The 10,954-nt window shown below is 57.4% G+C and overlaps 2 protein-coding genes across 2 annotated transcripts; one reads left to right on the forward strand and one right to left on the reverse strand.

The window, feature by feature from the left end:
* The first annotated feature begins 537 nt into the window (after window positions 1–537).
* Window positions 538–3,426, forward strand: LOC114883942 (testis-specific serine/threonine-protein kinase 5-like). The gene is given in 7 exon segments (XM_029202292.1): window positions 538–1,265; window positions 1,626–1,733; window positions 1,900–2,090; window positions 2,174–2,238; window positions 2,558–2,693; window positions 2,767–2,882; window positions 3,200–3,426. Coding segments are annotated over 7 exon segments (1,032 nt in total). The 5' UTR covers window positions 538–1,076.
* A 1,192-nt stretch (window positions 3,427–4,618) lies between these two features.
* Window positions 4,619–6,492, reverse strand: HGH1 (HGH1 homolog). Its single transcript, XM_029202285.1, has 6 exons — window positions 5,867–6,492; window positions 5,694–5,794; window positions 5,496–5,594; window positions 5,202–5,293; window positions 4,987–5,109; window positions 4,619–4,901 (listed from the first exon to the last, which is right to left on the reverse strand). Exons 1-6 carry the CDS (start codon window positions 6,490–6,492, stop codon window positions 4,722–4,724), a joined length of 1,221 nt encoding a protein of 406 aa, XP_029058118.1. The 3' UTR covers window positions 4,619–4,721.
* Between the last annotated feature and the right edge of the window lie 4,462 nt (window positions 6,493–10,954).

Below are 10,954 nucleotides of genomic sequence, written 5' to 3' on the forward strand. Positions count from 1 at the left end.
CCCAGGTGGGGGCGAGGGTTACTTGCTTGCTTGGGAATGTGTCATCAAGTGTGTAGACAGCTCTGGGGGAAAGGCCTCTGCAGCAGGTCTTGGCCTGGGCAGAAGCTTCCAGGCCTGAGCAGAGGAAGGCTGGGTGGCTTTGGGAATTCTCTGGCTGGCCAGTGGTTTTTTTGTTTGTTTGTTTTTGTTTTTTGGCTGCGTTGGGTCTTCAGTGTTGCGCATGGGCTTCCTCTAGTTGCGGCGAGCAGGGACTACTCTTCGTTGCGGTGCGTGGGCTCCTCATTGCAGTGGCTTCTCTAATTGTGGAACAGACTCTAGGCGCGTGGGCTTCAGTAGTTGTGGTTTGTGGGCTCTAGAACACAGGCTCAGTAGTTATGGCGCATGGGCTTAGTTGCTCCGTGGCATGTGGGATCTTCCTGGACCAGAGATTGAACCAGGGTGTCCTGCATTGGCAGGCGGATTCTTAACTGCTGTGCCGCCAGAGAAGTCCCCAGGCCAGTGGATGTGACTTTGCACTTTCACTGCCAAAGGCCTGGATTCAATCCCTGGTCAGGGAAATAAGATCCTGCAAGCCTCACAGCACCGTCCAAAAAACGCCTCTTTTGGCCCTTGGGGTTCTCACCCCAGAGAATGGGCCTCACGCAGGGTAGGGCTGGTTCCAGCAAGATGTTCTTAGGGCAAGCAAGTCCTGGGGGATAGGACACCCCCTTCGAGGGCACACTGCAGGTACAGCTACAGAACCTTCCATTCTAGAATCTGCCCCTGCTATCCCAGAGCCTGCCTTCCCCCATGCCAGTCTATGGTTGTGCAGCTGTGTTAGCCTCCCACCCCGAGTTCTCAGTCCTGGTCCCTCCTGTGTCTCTGCCCCAGTCCCAGGAAGACTTCAGAAGCTTGGCTGCAGCCTTGAGGGGGCGCAGGTCCCAGCTGGCCTCCTGCAGCCCCATCACCCCTGTCCCGCTAACAGCTCAGGCCTCAGTCACACCTCCCGTCCCCCATCCCCAAGGCCCTGCGGTGAGCTGGATGGCCCCAACCCCTTCCGCAGTGCCCTGACCTCCGGAAGGTCAGACCAGACCTTCATGGACCAGAGAGCCTTCATGGAGCAGGTATGCCAATGCAGGGACAACAGCTACCTGCCCTCCTCCAAGAAGATCAGCTCTGGGGCCTTCTCCAAAGTCTACCTGGTCTATGCCACGCAGGAGCACACACAGCACAACTCCAAGCTGGCCTCTGACCTGCGGGGCACATGCCACACCACGGAGAGGCAGGCCGCCTCCTCCCCATGGGGTGGGGGATCCGTGGTTCACCCTCCAGCCCAGCCCTGAGGCCCCTGTCCTAACCCCACACAGGCACTTCCCAGGTGCTCTGGCCCCCTCCTGGTCCTGCATCCTCCCTGAAGGCCAAGTCTCGGGCAGGCTGATCACTCCCAGTTCCTGGATCCGTTGAACACATAAGTGCCTGGGACAGGAGTGAGCAGGAGACCAGAGCTGCCCGCCAAGGACGCTGCTCACCGAGCCTTGCCCCGGCCAAGTTCAGCAACATGCACAAAGGCCACAGGGCCTGTTCTGCCACATCCCGCCCCCGAGGGGCTGTGGTCTTCGCACAGTGGCCACCCTCCACCCCCGCAGGTGGCTATCAAGATCGTCTCCACCGCTGAGGCCTCTGTGGAGTTCTCCTGCAAGTTCCTGCCCTGTGAGATCTCGTCACTCAGTGCTACCTACAAGCACCTGAACGTGGTGGGCAGAGACCCCAAGACATCCTGGTCCCCTCCTGCCCAGCCCAGGCCTGCCGCCTTCCCCTCCTGGGACCCTTACGCTCGAGCCCAGCCCCATCCTGAGACCCCAATCCAGTGCACCTGACAGCCCCTCCTCGGGGTGATGGCAAGCGGGCGGGATCCAGTAGGTGCAGCTCTACGAGACCTACCGGAACAGCTAGCGCGCCTACTTGGTGCTGGAGCCAGCGGCCCATGGTGACCTGCCGGAGCACATCAATGCCGTGTCCTACGACTGCCGCTGCCCGGGGCTGGAGCAGGGGGCCCACAGGCTGTTCCGGCAGCTAGTCAGCGCCGTCGCGCACTGCCCCAACTCAGGCATGGCAGTTGAGGGCGCCGCCCAGCCCACCCGCCCACCGCATGGAGAGAGCCGCCTGAGCTCAGGCCCAGCCTCACCTCCGCTTCCCCATGCAGGGACCTAAAGTGTGAGAACATCCTGCTAGATGACCGAGGCTTCCTAAAGCTGAGCGGTGAGCCTGCGGCCCAGCCCGCAACCCTGCCCCCAGCCTGCGCCAACTGACTGAGGTCTTCGACTTCTGCGGGCCACACATGCCCCACTCTCGCCCCAGCCAGGCACCCAGTGTCTACGCTGGCTTGCTCCAAACTTCTGACCCCAGTCTGCCTTGTCCTTCAATCCCCCTAGGAGGCCTACACCCCACCCTCGCCCAGAGCCACACTTGCAGTAACCCCACACACCCCATGCCCACCACACAGCCACCCCTTAGGAGCCCACTTACACCCCGCCCCTCCCCCGCCCCCCCCCCCGCCCTCCCTGTATGCCCCCTGCAGACTTCGGCTTTGCCAATCGGTAGGGGCTTAAGAACTCGCGGCTGAGCACCTTCTGCGGCTCTGTGGCCTACACAGCCCTGGAGGTCCTCACGCGCAAGTACAGCGGGGAGCAGGCTGACCCGTGGAGCCAGGGAGCGCCACCTCATGGGCTCCAGGACCCCTAGGGAGGGGAGGGGAGGGGGCACGCCCTGGGAAGCCCACGCCCCCAGAGGTGTCATCCTCTACGCCATGGTGACCGGGAAGCTGCCCTTCAAGGAGCGCCAGTCCCACCGCATGCTGTACCTGATGCGCCGGGGCCCCACCTTACGGCCAGGCCTGTCCCCAGGTGAGCGCCTCCACCCTGTGTCCCTCCCCGGTCCCAGCCCGCACCCAGGTGGGCGGCAAGAGAGAGCTGGGTCCAGAGAGGTGGAAATGTGTTGGTGGCCCCGCTAAGCCTGAACCCTGCACTAGCCCAGGGCAGGCCGCCTCACCTCTCTCTGCCTGTCTCCCCACATGTGAAACACGGACACCCTACGGCCGTTTGGGAAGACTGAATGGGATGACCCCTCCAAGCTGCCAGCATTGTTGGCCGTGATGGCTGCGGGCTGGGGCGCGAGAGGGCAGTGGCATCTGTAGGCCGCATCCTTGAGCCCTCACCCGCAGAGTGCCAGGACCTAATCCGAGGCCTGCGCCAGCTGCGCCCGCGAGCGCGCCTGGGCCTGCAGCAGGTGGCCGCGCAGCACAGGAGGCTGCCCGCTGCACATGCGCTCTTCCGCACCGTGCTCAGCGGCATCACACCAGGTGCTGCATGCCCACCAGTGTGGGCAGGTGGGCGGCTCCTCAGCGCCCCACCTGACCCTTCCACTCCGGTCAGTTGCAAAGAAGCCTGAGGAGTCCGAGCTCCCAACGTCCCCAGACAACGTGGAGCCCAGCGCGGACTCAGATCCCCCAAGGCCGCTCCTGTACCTGCGGCGACCCCAGCAACAGTGCACCCCCCTTGAGAGTGCCTCTGGTCCGGCGCCCGAGCCCACGGAGTCTCCCCCGAGACGAGGTGCGACCCTGCCGGGCTGGGACTCTGGAGCACGGAGACGGCCAGTCGTGCGGTGAGCCCCTCCAGGCATCCGCTGTCGCCATGCTCCATGTCTGCCATCTGGACCGTGCCTGGACACTACTTGGTTAACTGAAGGTGGGCGGGAGGGTGGGGGTGAGGCCAAATAGAGCGTTTATCCTGTGGAGCCAACGGTGTAGACTTCTCAACGCAGGAAGAGGGCCGCGGGCCTTGGGGCATCTGGAAAACAGTCCACACACCTCCAGGCCAGAGCTTTCATTTATCTGGGAGGAGGGAGGGAAGAGAGAGGGGACCGCACAGGAGGGAGGCACCCGGCACCCACGAAGAAGCCAGCCTTGATGGGCGCACCAGTGGAGTGTCTCCAGCTTTGGAGGGTGGTCAGGGGAAAGACGAGCCCAGGGCAAGGCTGCAGGCACATCAGGGAGGCTCTCAGCTCGGCAGGCAAGGGGCTCTGGGGAGCTGAGGCTCAGGCAAGCTGACCAGCGAGAGGGCCTAGCTAGTGGGGGAGAGCAAGGGCATCAGGTCAGCCTAGGACTGGGAAATAGGACTTGAGGAGCTTGCAAAGAGCGAAGGGCAGGTTTGGGCACAGGTCAAGTGGAAAGGTGGGGAGCATGAAGGGGAGGCAACACCCAGCAAGTGCTCCGAGGACAGGCCACAGGGGTGCAGCCCTGGGTAGACCCCACGACAGGCTGTGGCTGGTGAAAACCTCAACAGGTGAGCCCTTTGAGGCTGGGTCTCAGGCAGGGCCCCAGGATGGAGGGGCCTGGGGTGGGACTGGTACCAAGGGGCACTGCAAGCACCTGGGTGCCCCCCTATGCCCAGACCCCTGTAGCACCGTTGGGACTGGGAAGCTCCAGCTAGCCCCTTGGGCTTGCAGTGTTTTTCTGTCCGGCCCTGCTGGCCATCCCCGTGGAGATACCTGAGCAAGTCATAGGGTTGGGCCAGCTCTGGCTGAACAGTCCTCCTCTGAGCAACCAGCATTCTTGCTGGAGCCAACAGAGCACAGAGCCAGGGGACCCAGAGGCCTGGGGGCGGCTGCACACAGACCCGGTCTGGGAGGCCTGGACGGATGGCGAGCAAAGGTGGGCCCAGAGCTGGCGGCAGGCTTCGCGGGCCTCAGGTGGGTGCAGCTCCCTCTGAGCGCGTCTCTGGGGCCACAGCTCCAGCTGCTGCCGCACCGCTCGCGCTGCTCTGCTCCTGGCGGTCCTGCTGCTGCAGCTGTCGCTCAACGTCCTCAGGTACTTGTACCTCCAGCAGGTTTTCCATGCCATGCTCTGGCTCATCCCCAATGAGAACCTGCCAGCAGGGCAGGCAGGGGAAGCAGGTGAGCAGCTGGCTGGCACACTGTGGACATCCACCACTCCCCCAACCCTGCACCCACCTGGATGAGTTTCTCACAAGTCACCCGCACATCGGGCTCTGGCTCCCAGTTGTGCAGCTCGCGCAGGATCAAGTAGGCTCCCTGGTCCCTCACCTGCTTCCGACCAGGTGCCGTGGCCGTCAGCTGGGAGAGGACAGAGGTTATCCAGACATCAGTGTGCTAATATATAAGTGTGTGTGGGGGGGTGACATTAATGTAGCAGTACTCTGGCTCACCAGCATGATGGCCTCAATGAGCATCTTGCGGATGTCGGCATCAGGATCTCGCTGCTTGTCTTGTGGCAGGTATTGCAGGTCAACGGGCAGCCCTAGGAGTGAATTCACTGGGTCCCTATGCTGGCCCCTGGTCTGCTAGGCAAGACCCTGCCATTGTAAGGCCCATCTGTGTTCAGCAACTCCCTGCTAGAAGGTTTCAGAAGGGGCCCTGATCTGGACACTTCCTTCTGCCTCTCCCCCCACTGGCCTCCCCTCCTGCCAGACCAGCCCTGAGGCTCGACCCAAGCCACTCACGCTCCATCTCCTCCTCGGAGAAGTCCTCAGGCCCAGCCAGGGGCAGTAGCAAGTAGGGGAGAATGTCCACCTCAGGCCCAAGCAACCACTCATGGTGTCCTGGGGAGAAAACAGGAATGGAGGCCAGTCCAGAGGGGCCCCAGGGTCCAGTCTATTCCTCCCACTCCCCGACACGGCAACTTCCTCACCACCACTCACGGTGCTCGAAGCAGCAGTTTCGCAGTGTCCCCACCACCCCGCCCCTGCGCACCGAGGAGTCCGGGTATTGGGTAAGGGGCAGCAGACGCTGGACCACGCACCTGGAGGGAAAGACCACTCAGTGCCGTCCCTGCTCATTTCCACGCCCTCCCCGCGAGCGCCCTGGGCTTCACCTGTCGTGGTTCAGCAGGAAAGCGCGCGTCGCAGGACGCTGGCTGAGGTTGGAAAGCATCGGCCCCAAGTAGTGCAGGGGCGCGCGGGCGTTGTAGCCGGGAGTGCACAGCGCGAGCACCAGCCGCTCCAGGCCCGACTCCCCGGGCTCAGCGGCCGCCAGCGCCGCCATCAGCGCAGTACATGGCACCGGCTCGCGGCTGAGGTTAGCCAGCACGGCGGCCGCCTCCTCGGCCCAGGGCCACTGTGGGTCCAAAGCGCAGCCCAGCAGGCGGGCAGGTAGTCCGGGCTCGGCCGCCAGCAGCGGCTCGTGCAGGCCAGGGTCGGCAGCCAAATTGACTAGCGCGCGAGCGGCGTCTCGGGCCGGGGCTGGAGCAGGGGCCACCGCCAGCTCGACCAGAGCCCGCAGCAGTGCCGCCTGGCCGGCCAGCAGCGTGCGGCCGGGCCCCGAGCCGGTCAGCGCCAGCACATGCTGCGCCGCCGCCGCCTGCAGGTCAGCCCGCGCCCCGAGCGCCAGGAAAGGCAGCAGCTTCGCCGCCTCCGCCTTCGGGCCGGCCTCCAGTATCGGCGACCCTACGGAGGCGAGGCCACCGGCTGACCCAGCAACGACCCCTTCGTTCTCCCGCATGCTTGTCCGCGTGCTCCGCTACGCAAGCTCAACTATGTGGTGCGCCTACAGGTGGGCAGCGGCCCCGCCCACCAGGGTACCGGAAGCCCCAGTGACCAATCCGAGGCTACCGACTCTGCGCAAGGGGCGGGACCGGCGCGCGGAGGCGGGGCCACGCCAAGCCCGGGGGATTGTGGGATTGGTTGCCGGCCGGAAGCCGGGGACCTCGGGCTCTGCGCGGTGGTGGGGGTCGTGCAGGGACAAGCTTTGGGCCCCGGCATGGCACCGTCCCTTGGGGGTCCTGCCAGCCGCTGATAGCAGACCGATTACATTCCCTCTTTCTTCATGATTGGCAAACATCCGTCTTCGCGGGAAGAAAAGCAGGATCAATTACAGTGATTGCCTTTCTAGTGTATCCCTGGCATACTCTCCGTTTGATCGTGATGTATTTTCGGTTTTATATATGGTTGTATTCAGTTTGCGAAAATTTTTTTTTTTTAATTTTTGGCTGTGTTGGGTCTTTCTTGCTGCGCGCGGGCTCTCTCTAGTTGCGGCGAGCGGGGGCTACTCTTCGTCCCGGTGCGCGGGCTTCTCATTGCGATGGCTTCTCCTTGCGGAGCACAGGCTCAAGGCGCGCGGGCTCAGTAGTTGTGGCGCACGGGCTTAGTTGCTTTGCGGCATGTGGGAATCTTCCCGAACCAGGGCTCGAACCCGCGTCCCCTGCATTGGCAGGCGGATTCTTTTTTTTTTTTTTTTTTTTGGCAGGCGGATTCTTAACCAGTGCGCCACCACGGAAGCCCTTATTGGTCTTGTTAAAGAACCACCTTTTGGATTCATTAATTTATTTTCTTTTCCAAGTTTATTGATTTCTACTTTGACCTTACTGTTTCCTTTCTTCTGCTTACTTTGAGTTTAATTTGCTGTTCTTTTTCTAGTTTCTTAAGGTAGAAGCTGAGGTCATTGATTTGAGACCTTTCTTCTTTTCTAATATCGGGGTTTCCCACCACTTATTACCTGAGTCATGGGTTATTTGTTATGTGCTTTACTTTTACATAGATTATAAGCCTCTTAATAGATATTATTTTTGTTTCACACTAAGGGCTAGGACGAAGCCTCTAGGGGCAGTGATGCCCAGAAGAGCCACTTACAGGGAAAAATATGGCCCTGAAGTCAGGAGGTCATAACGTCCAAGAACCGGGACTTGCCCCGCCTGAGACCCATAGCCTCAATCCCAATCTAAACTTTCCTGAAAGTCCCATGGAAATTGAGGAAGAGGATGGATGAGTCCAAGGACGTGCCACCTCTCCAAGGCAACCACATGCTCGGGCACACAGATCCCGGCCAGGCCATAAGAGTTGAAAATTCCTCAAGGTATGGAATTAGAATATTGTGGATAACCTAGGTAAATGATGCCCTCTGGTGGGTACTTTTGACTGAGACAGAAATGTGCACCTTCAGGGCCCACTGGCGTGAGCAGGGGACTAATGAGCAGGCCCGTGATTTGACTGCATCAAGGATGTGTTTACAGTAATCACCAGCTAGGGAGCCTTAAATATGCCCACGGTGAATTAAAAGATCCAAAGTGTTTGGAAGTGATTTCAAAGTTAAAGGTACAAGAACTGTACAAAGAACCCCCATATAGCCTTGACCCTGAGACCTCAAATTCCCAGGTCACCCCAGTAATGACCTTTGTCTCACCTCTTGTGTCCAGGTGGAAACAGCTCTTCATGCCCTTGACACAGACCACCGGCCAGCTATCGTGTAGCATGTTCCTCGATTTGTATTTGTCTGGTTGTCTCCTGATTAGATTCAGGTTGTGCGTTTCTGGCAGGAATGCTCTGGAGGAAATCCTGGGTTCTTTTCATCCTGTCCAATCAGGTGGCACAATGTCAGTTTGTCTCAGCGCGGGAGAGGCTTATTTTGATCACTTAATTATGATGGAGTGGCCCAAGCTTCTTCCCTGTCAGGTTACTCTTTTTCTTCTTGTATTTAGTAAGTATTTTATGGGGGGATACTTTGAGGCTATGTAAACACTCTGTTCCTCATCCACCTTTCACTCCCTAGTTTTTGCATGTATTGTTTTTTTCTCTGAATTAGTTTTTACTGTGATGGTTTCCAAATGGCTATTTTCTAATTTTATCATTTATTGTAGGGAAAAAAGCTTTCTCTTTACCTATTTATGTCAATGTAGTCTCATGGATTCCTAGTTTATTCAAAGAAATATAATACTTTACTGTCATTATTTTGATCCTCAATTTGGCCAGTGGAAGCCCCTTTAAGGAGGCTTCTGTGTGTTTTTATTTATTTATTTTTAATTAATTAATTAATTTATTTATTTATTTTTGGCTGTGTTGGGTCTTCGTTGCTGTGCGTGGGTTTTCTCTAGTTGCGGTGAGCGGGGGCTACTCTTGGTTGCGATGTGCGGCCTTCTCATTGCGGTGGCTTCTCTTGTTGCGAAACACGGGCTCTAGGCACGCAGGCTTCAGTAGTTGTGGCATGTGGGCTCAGTAGTTGTGGCTTGCGGGCTTTAGAGCTCAGGCTCAGTAGTTGTGGCGCACGGGCTTAGTGGCTCCATGGCATGTGGGATCTTCCCGGACCAGTGCTGGAAGCTGTGTCCCTTGTATTGGCAGGCAGATTCTTAACCACTGTGCCACCAGGGAGGCCCTTCTGTAGTTTGTTTTTTTTTTTTAATTTTTAAATTTTGTTTTATTTTTATTTATTTATTTTTGGCTGCACTGGGTCTTTGTTGCTGTGCGTGGGCTTTCTCTAGTTGTGGCGAACGGGGGCTACTCTTTGTTGTGGTGCGTGGGTTTCTCATTGCGGTGGCTTCTCTTGTTGCGAAACACGGGCTCTAGGCACGTGGGCTTCGGTAGTTGTGGCACGTGGGCTCAGTAGTTGTGGCTTGTGGGCTCTAGAGCGCAGGCTCAGTAGTTGTGGTGCACAGGCTTAGCTGCAATGCGGCATGTGGGATCTTCCCGGACCAGGGCTCAAACCCGTGTCCCCTGCATTGGCAGGCGGATTCTTAACCTCTGTGCCACCAGGGAAGTCCCTTCTGTGTGTTTTTTGAAAATAGCTTTATTTGAAACCAAACAGGACCCTGCAGGGCCTTCCTGGGGACAGACACCCCCTCCCACCGCCACGTCCCCCATCTCTTGTTTGTAGAGGAGCTTTAGCCTCCTAGGCTGTCCCTGAGTTCCAAAGAGCAAATTGAATCAGAGAAGTGGGAAAACGTAGCAAAAAAGAGAGAGCAGTCTAGACAAAGTAATAATAGTTTAGCCATAAAACAAAGTCAAGGACCTTTAGTTCTACTTGAAGGCTATAGATAACATCCTGAGCCATATCCTTGAGTGGTTTTGCAGATACTAAAGCCCCCAGCAGGTGGAAGAAGTTAACTGCATGCTGACCACCAGCACTTAGACCGCAGAAAACTGATAATTGAGATTTCCAAAATACCTAGTACCCTGTTACCTCACCATCAACCAACCAGAGAACTGCGCACGAGCTGATCACGAAACCCATGACACTCTCCCTCACACTGTCGTTAAAAGCCATTCCCTGAAAGCCACTGGGGAGTTCAGGTCTTTTGAATATGAGCTGCCAGTTCTTCTTGATTGGCACCTGCAATAAACGCTGTACCCTCCTTCACTACAGCCCGGTGTCAGCAGATTGGTTTCGCTGTGCCTCAGGCAAGCAGACCCAAGTTCCGTTCGGTAACATATTGAGATATAATCCACATACAGTACAGATCATCCATTTAAATTCAGTGGTTTCTGGTGTGTTACATTAACTGTTGTAAATGGTTGTAAAATACGTGTAACAAAATTGACCATTTTTTTGGCTGTGCTGCACAGCTTGTGGGATCTTAGTTCCCCAACCAGGGATTGAACCCTTGCCCTCGGCAGTGAGAGCGCCAAGTCCTAACCACTGGACCAATAGGGAATTCCCCCATTTAATTATTTTTAAGTGTATAATTAGCGGCATTAATCACACCCACAACATTCTGCCACCATCACCACTGTGTGCTTCCAAAACATTGTCACCCCCCAGAGCAGGAACTCTAACCTCCCAACCCCTCCAGTGACCTCATGGCTATTTTCTGTCTCTACAAAGCTGCCTGTTCTAGGTTCTTCAGTGGTTACTCTTATGAGGCTATAATACAGTGTCAAAATGAAATTGTGTGTGTAGATTCGTGCCTTTTTTTTTTTTAAGATTTATTATTTAATTATTTTATTTATGTTTGGATGCATCGGGTCTTAGTTGCGGCATGCGGGCTGTTCGTTGTGGTGTGCTGGCTTCTCTCTAGTTGTGGCATGCGGGTTTTCTCTTCTCTAGCTGTGGCACACAGGCTCCAGGGTGCACGGGCTCTGTAGTTTGCGGCACGCGGGTTCTAGTTGAGGCGCGCGAGCTCAGTAGTTGTGGCGCACGGGCTTAGCTGCCCTGCGGCGTGTGGGATCTTAGTTCCCTGACCAGGGGTCGAACCCAC

The sequence above is a fragment of the Monodon monoceros genome, unplaced genomic scaffold (genome assembly GCF_005190385.1).
Source record: "Monodon monoceros isolate NGI ecotype Baffin Bay Population unplaced genomic scaffold, NGI_Narwhal_1 Super_Scaffold_5, whole genome shotgun sequence".
Lineage (NCBI taxonomy): Eukaryota > Metazoa > Chordata > Mammalia > Artiodactyla > Monodontidae > Monodon > Monodon monoceros.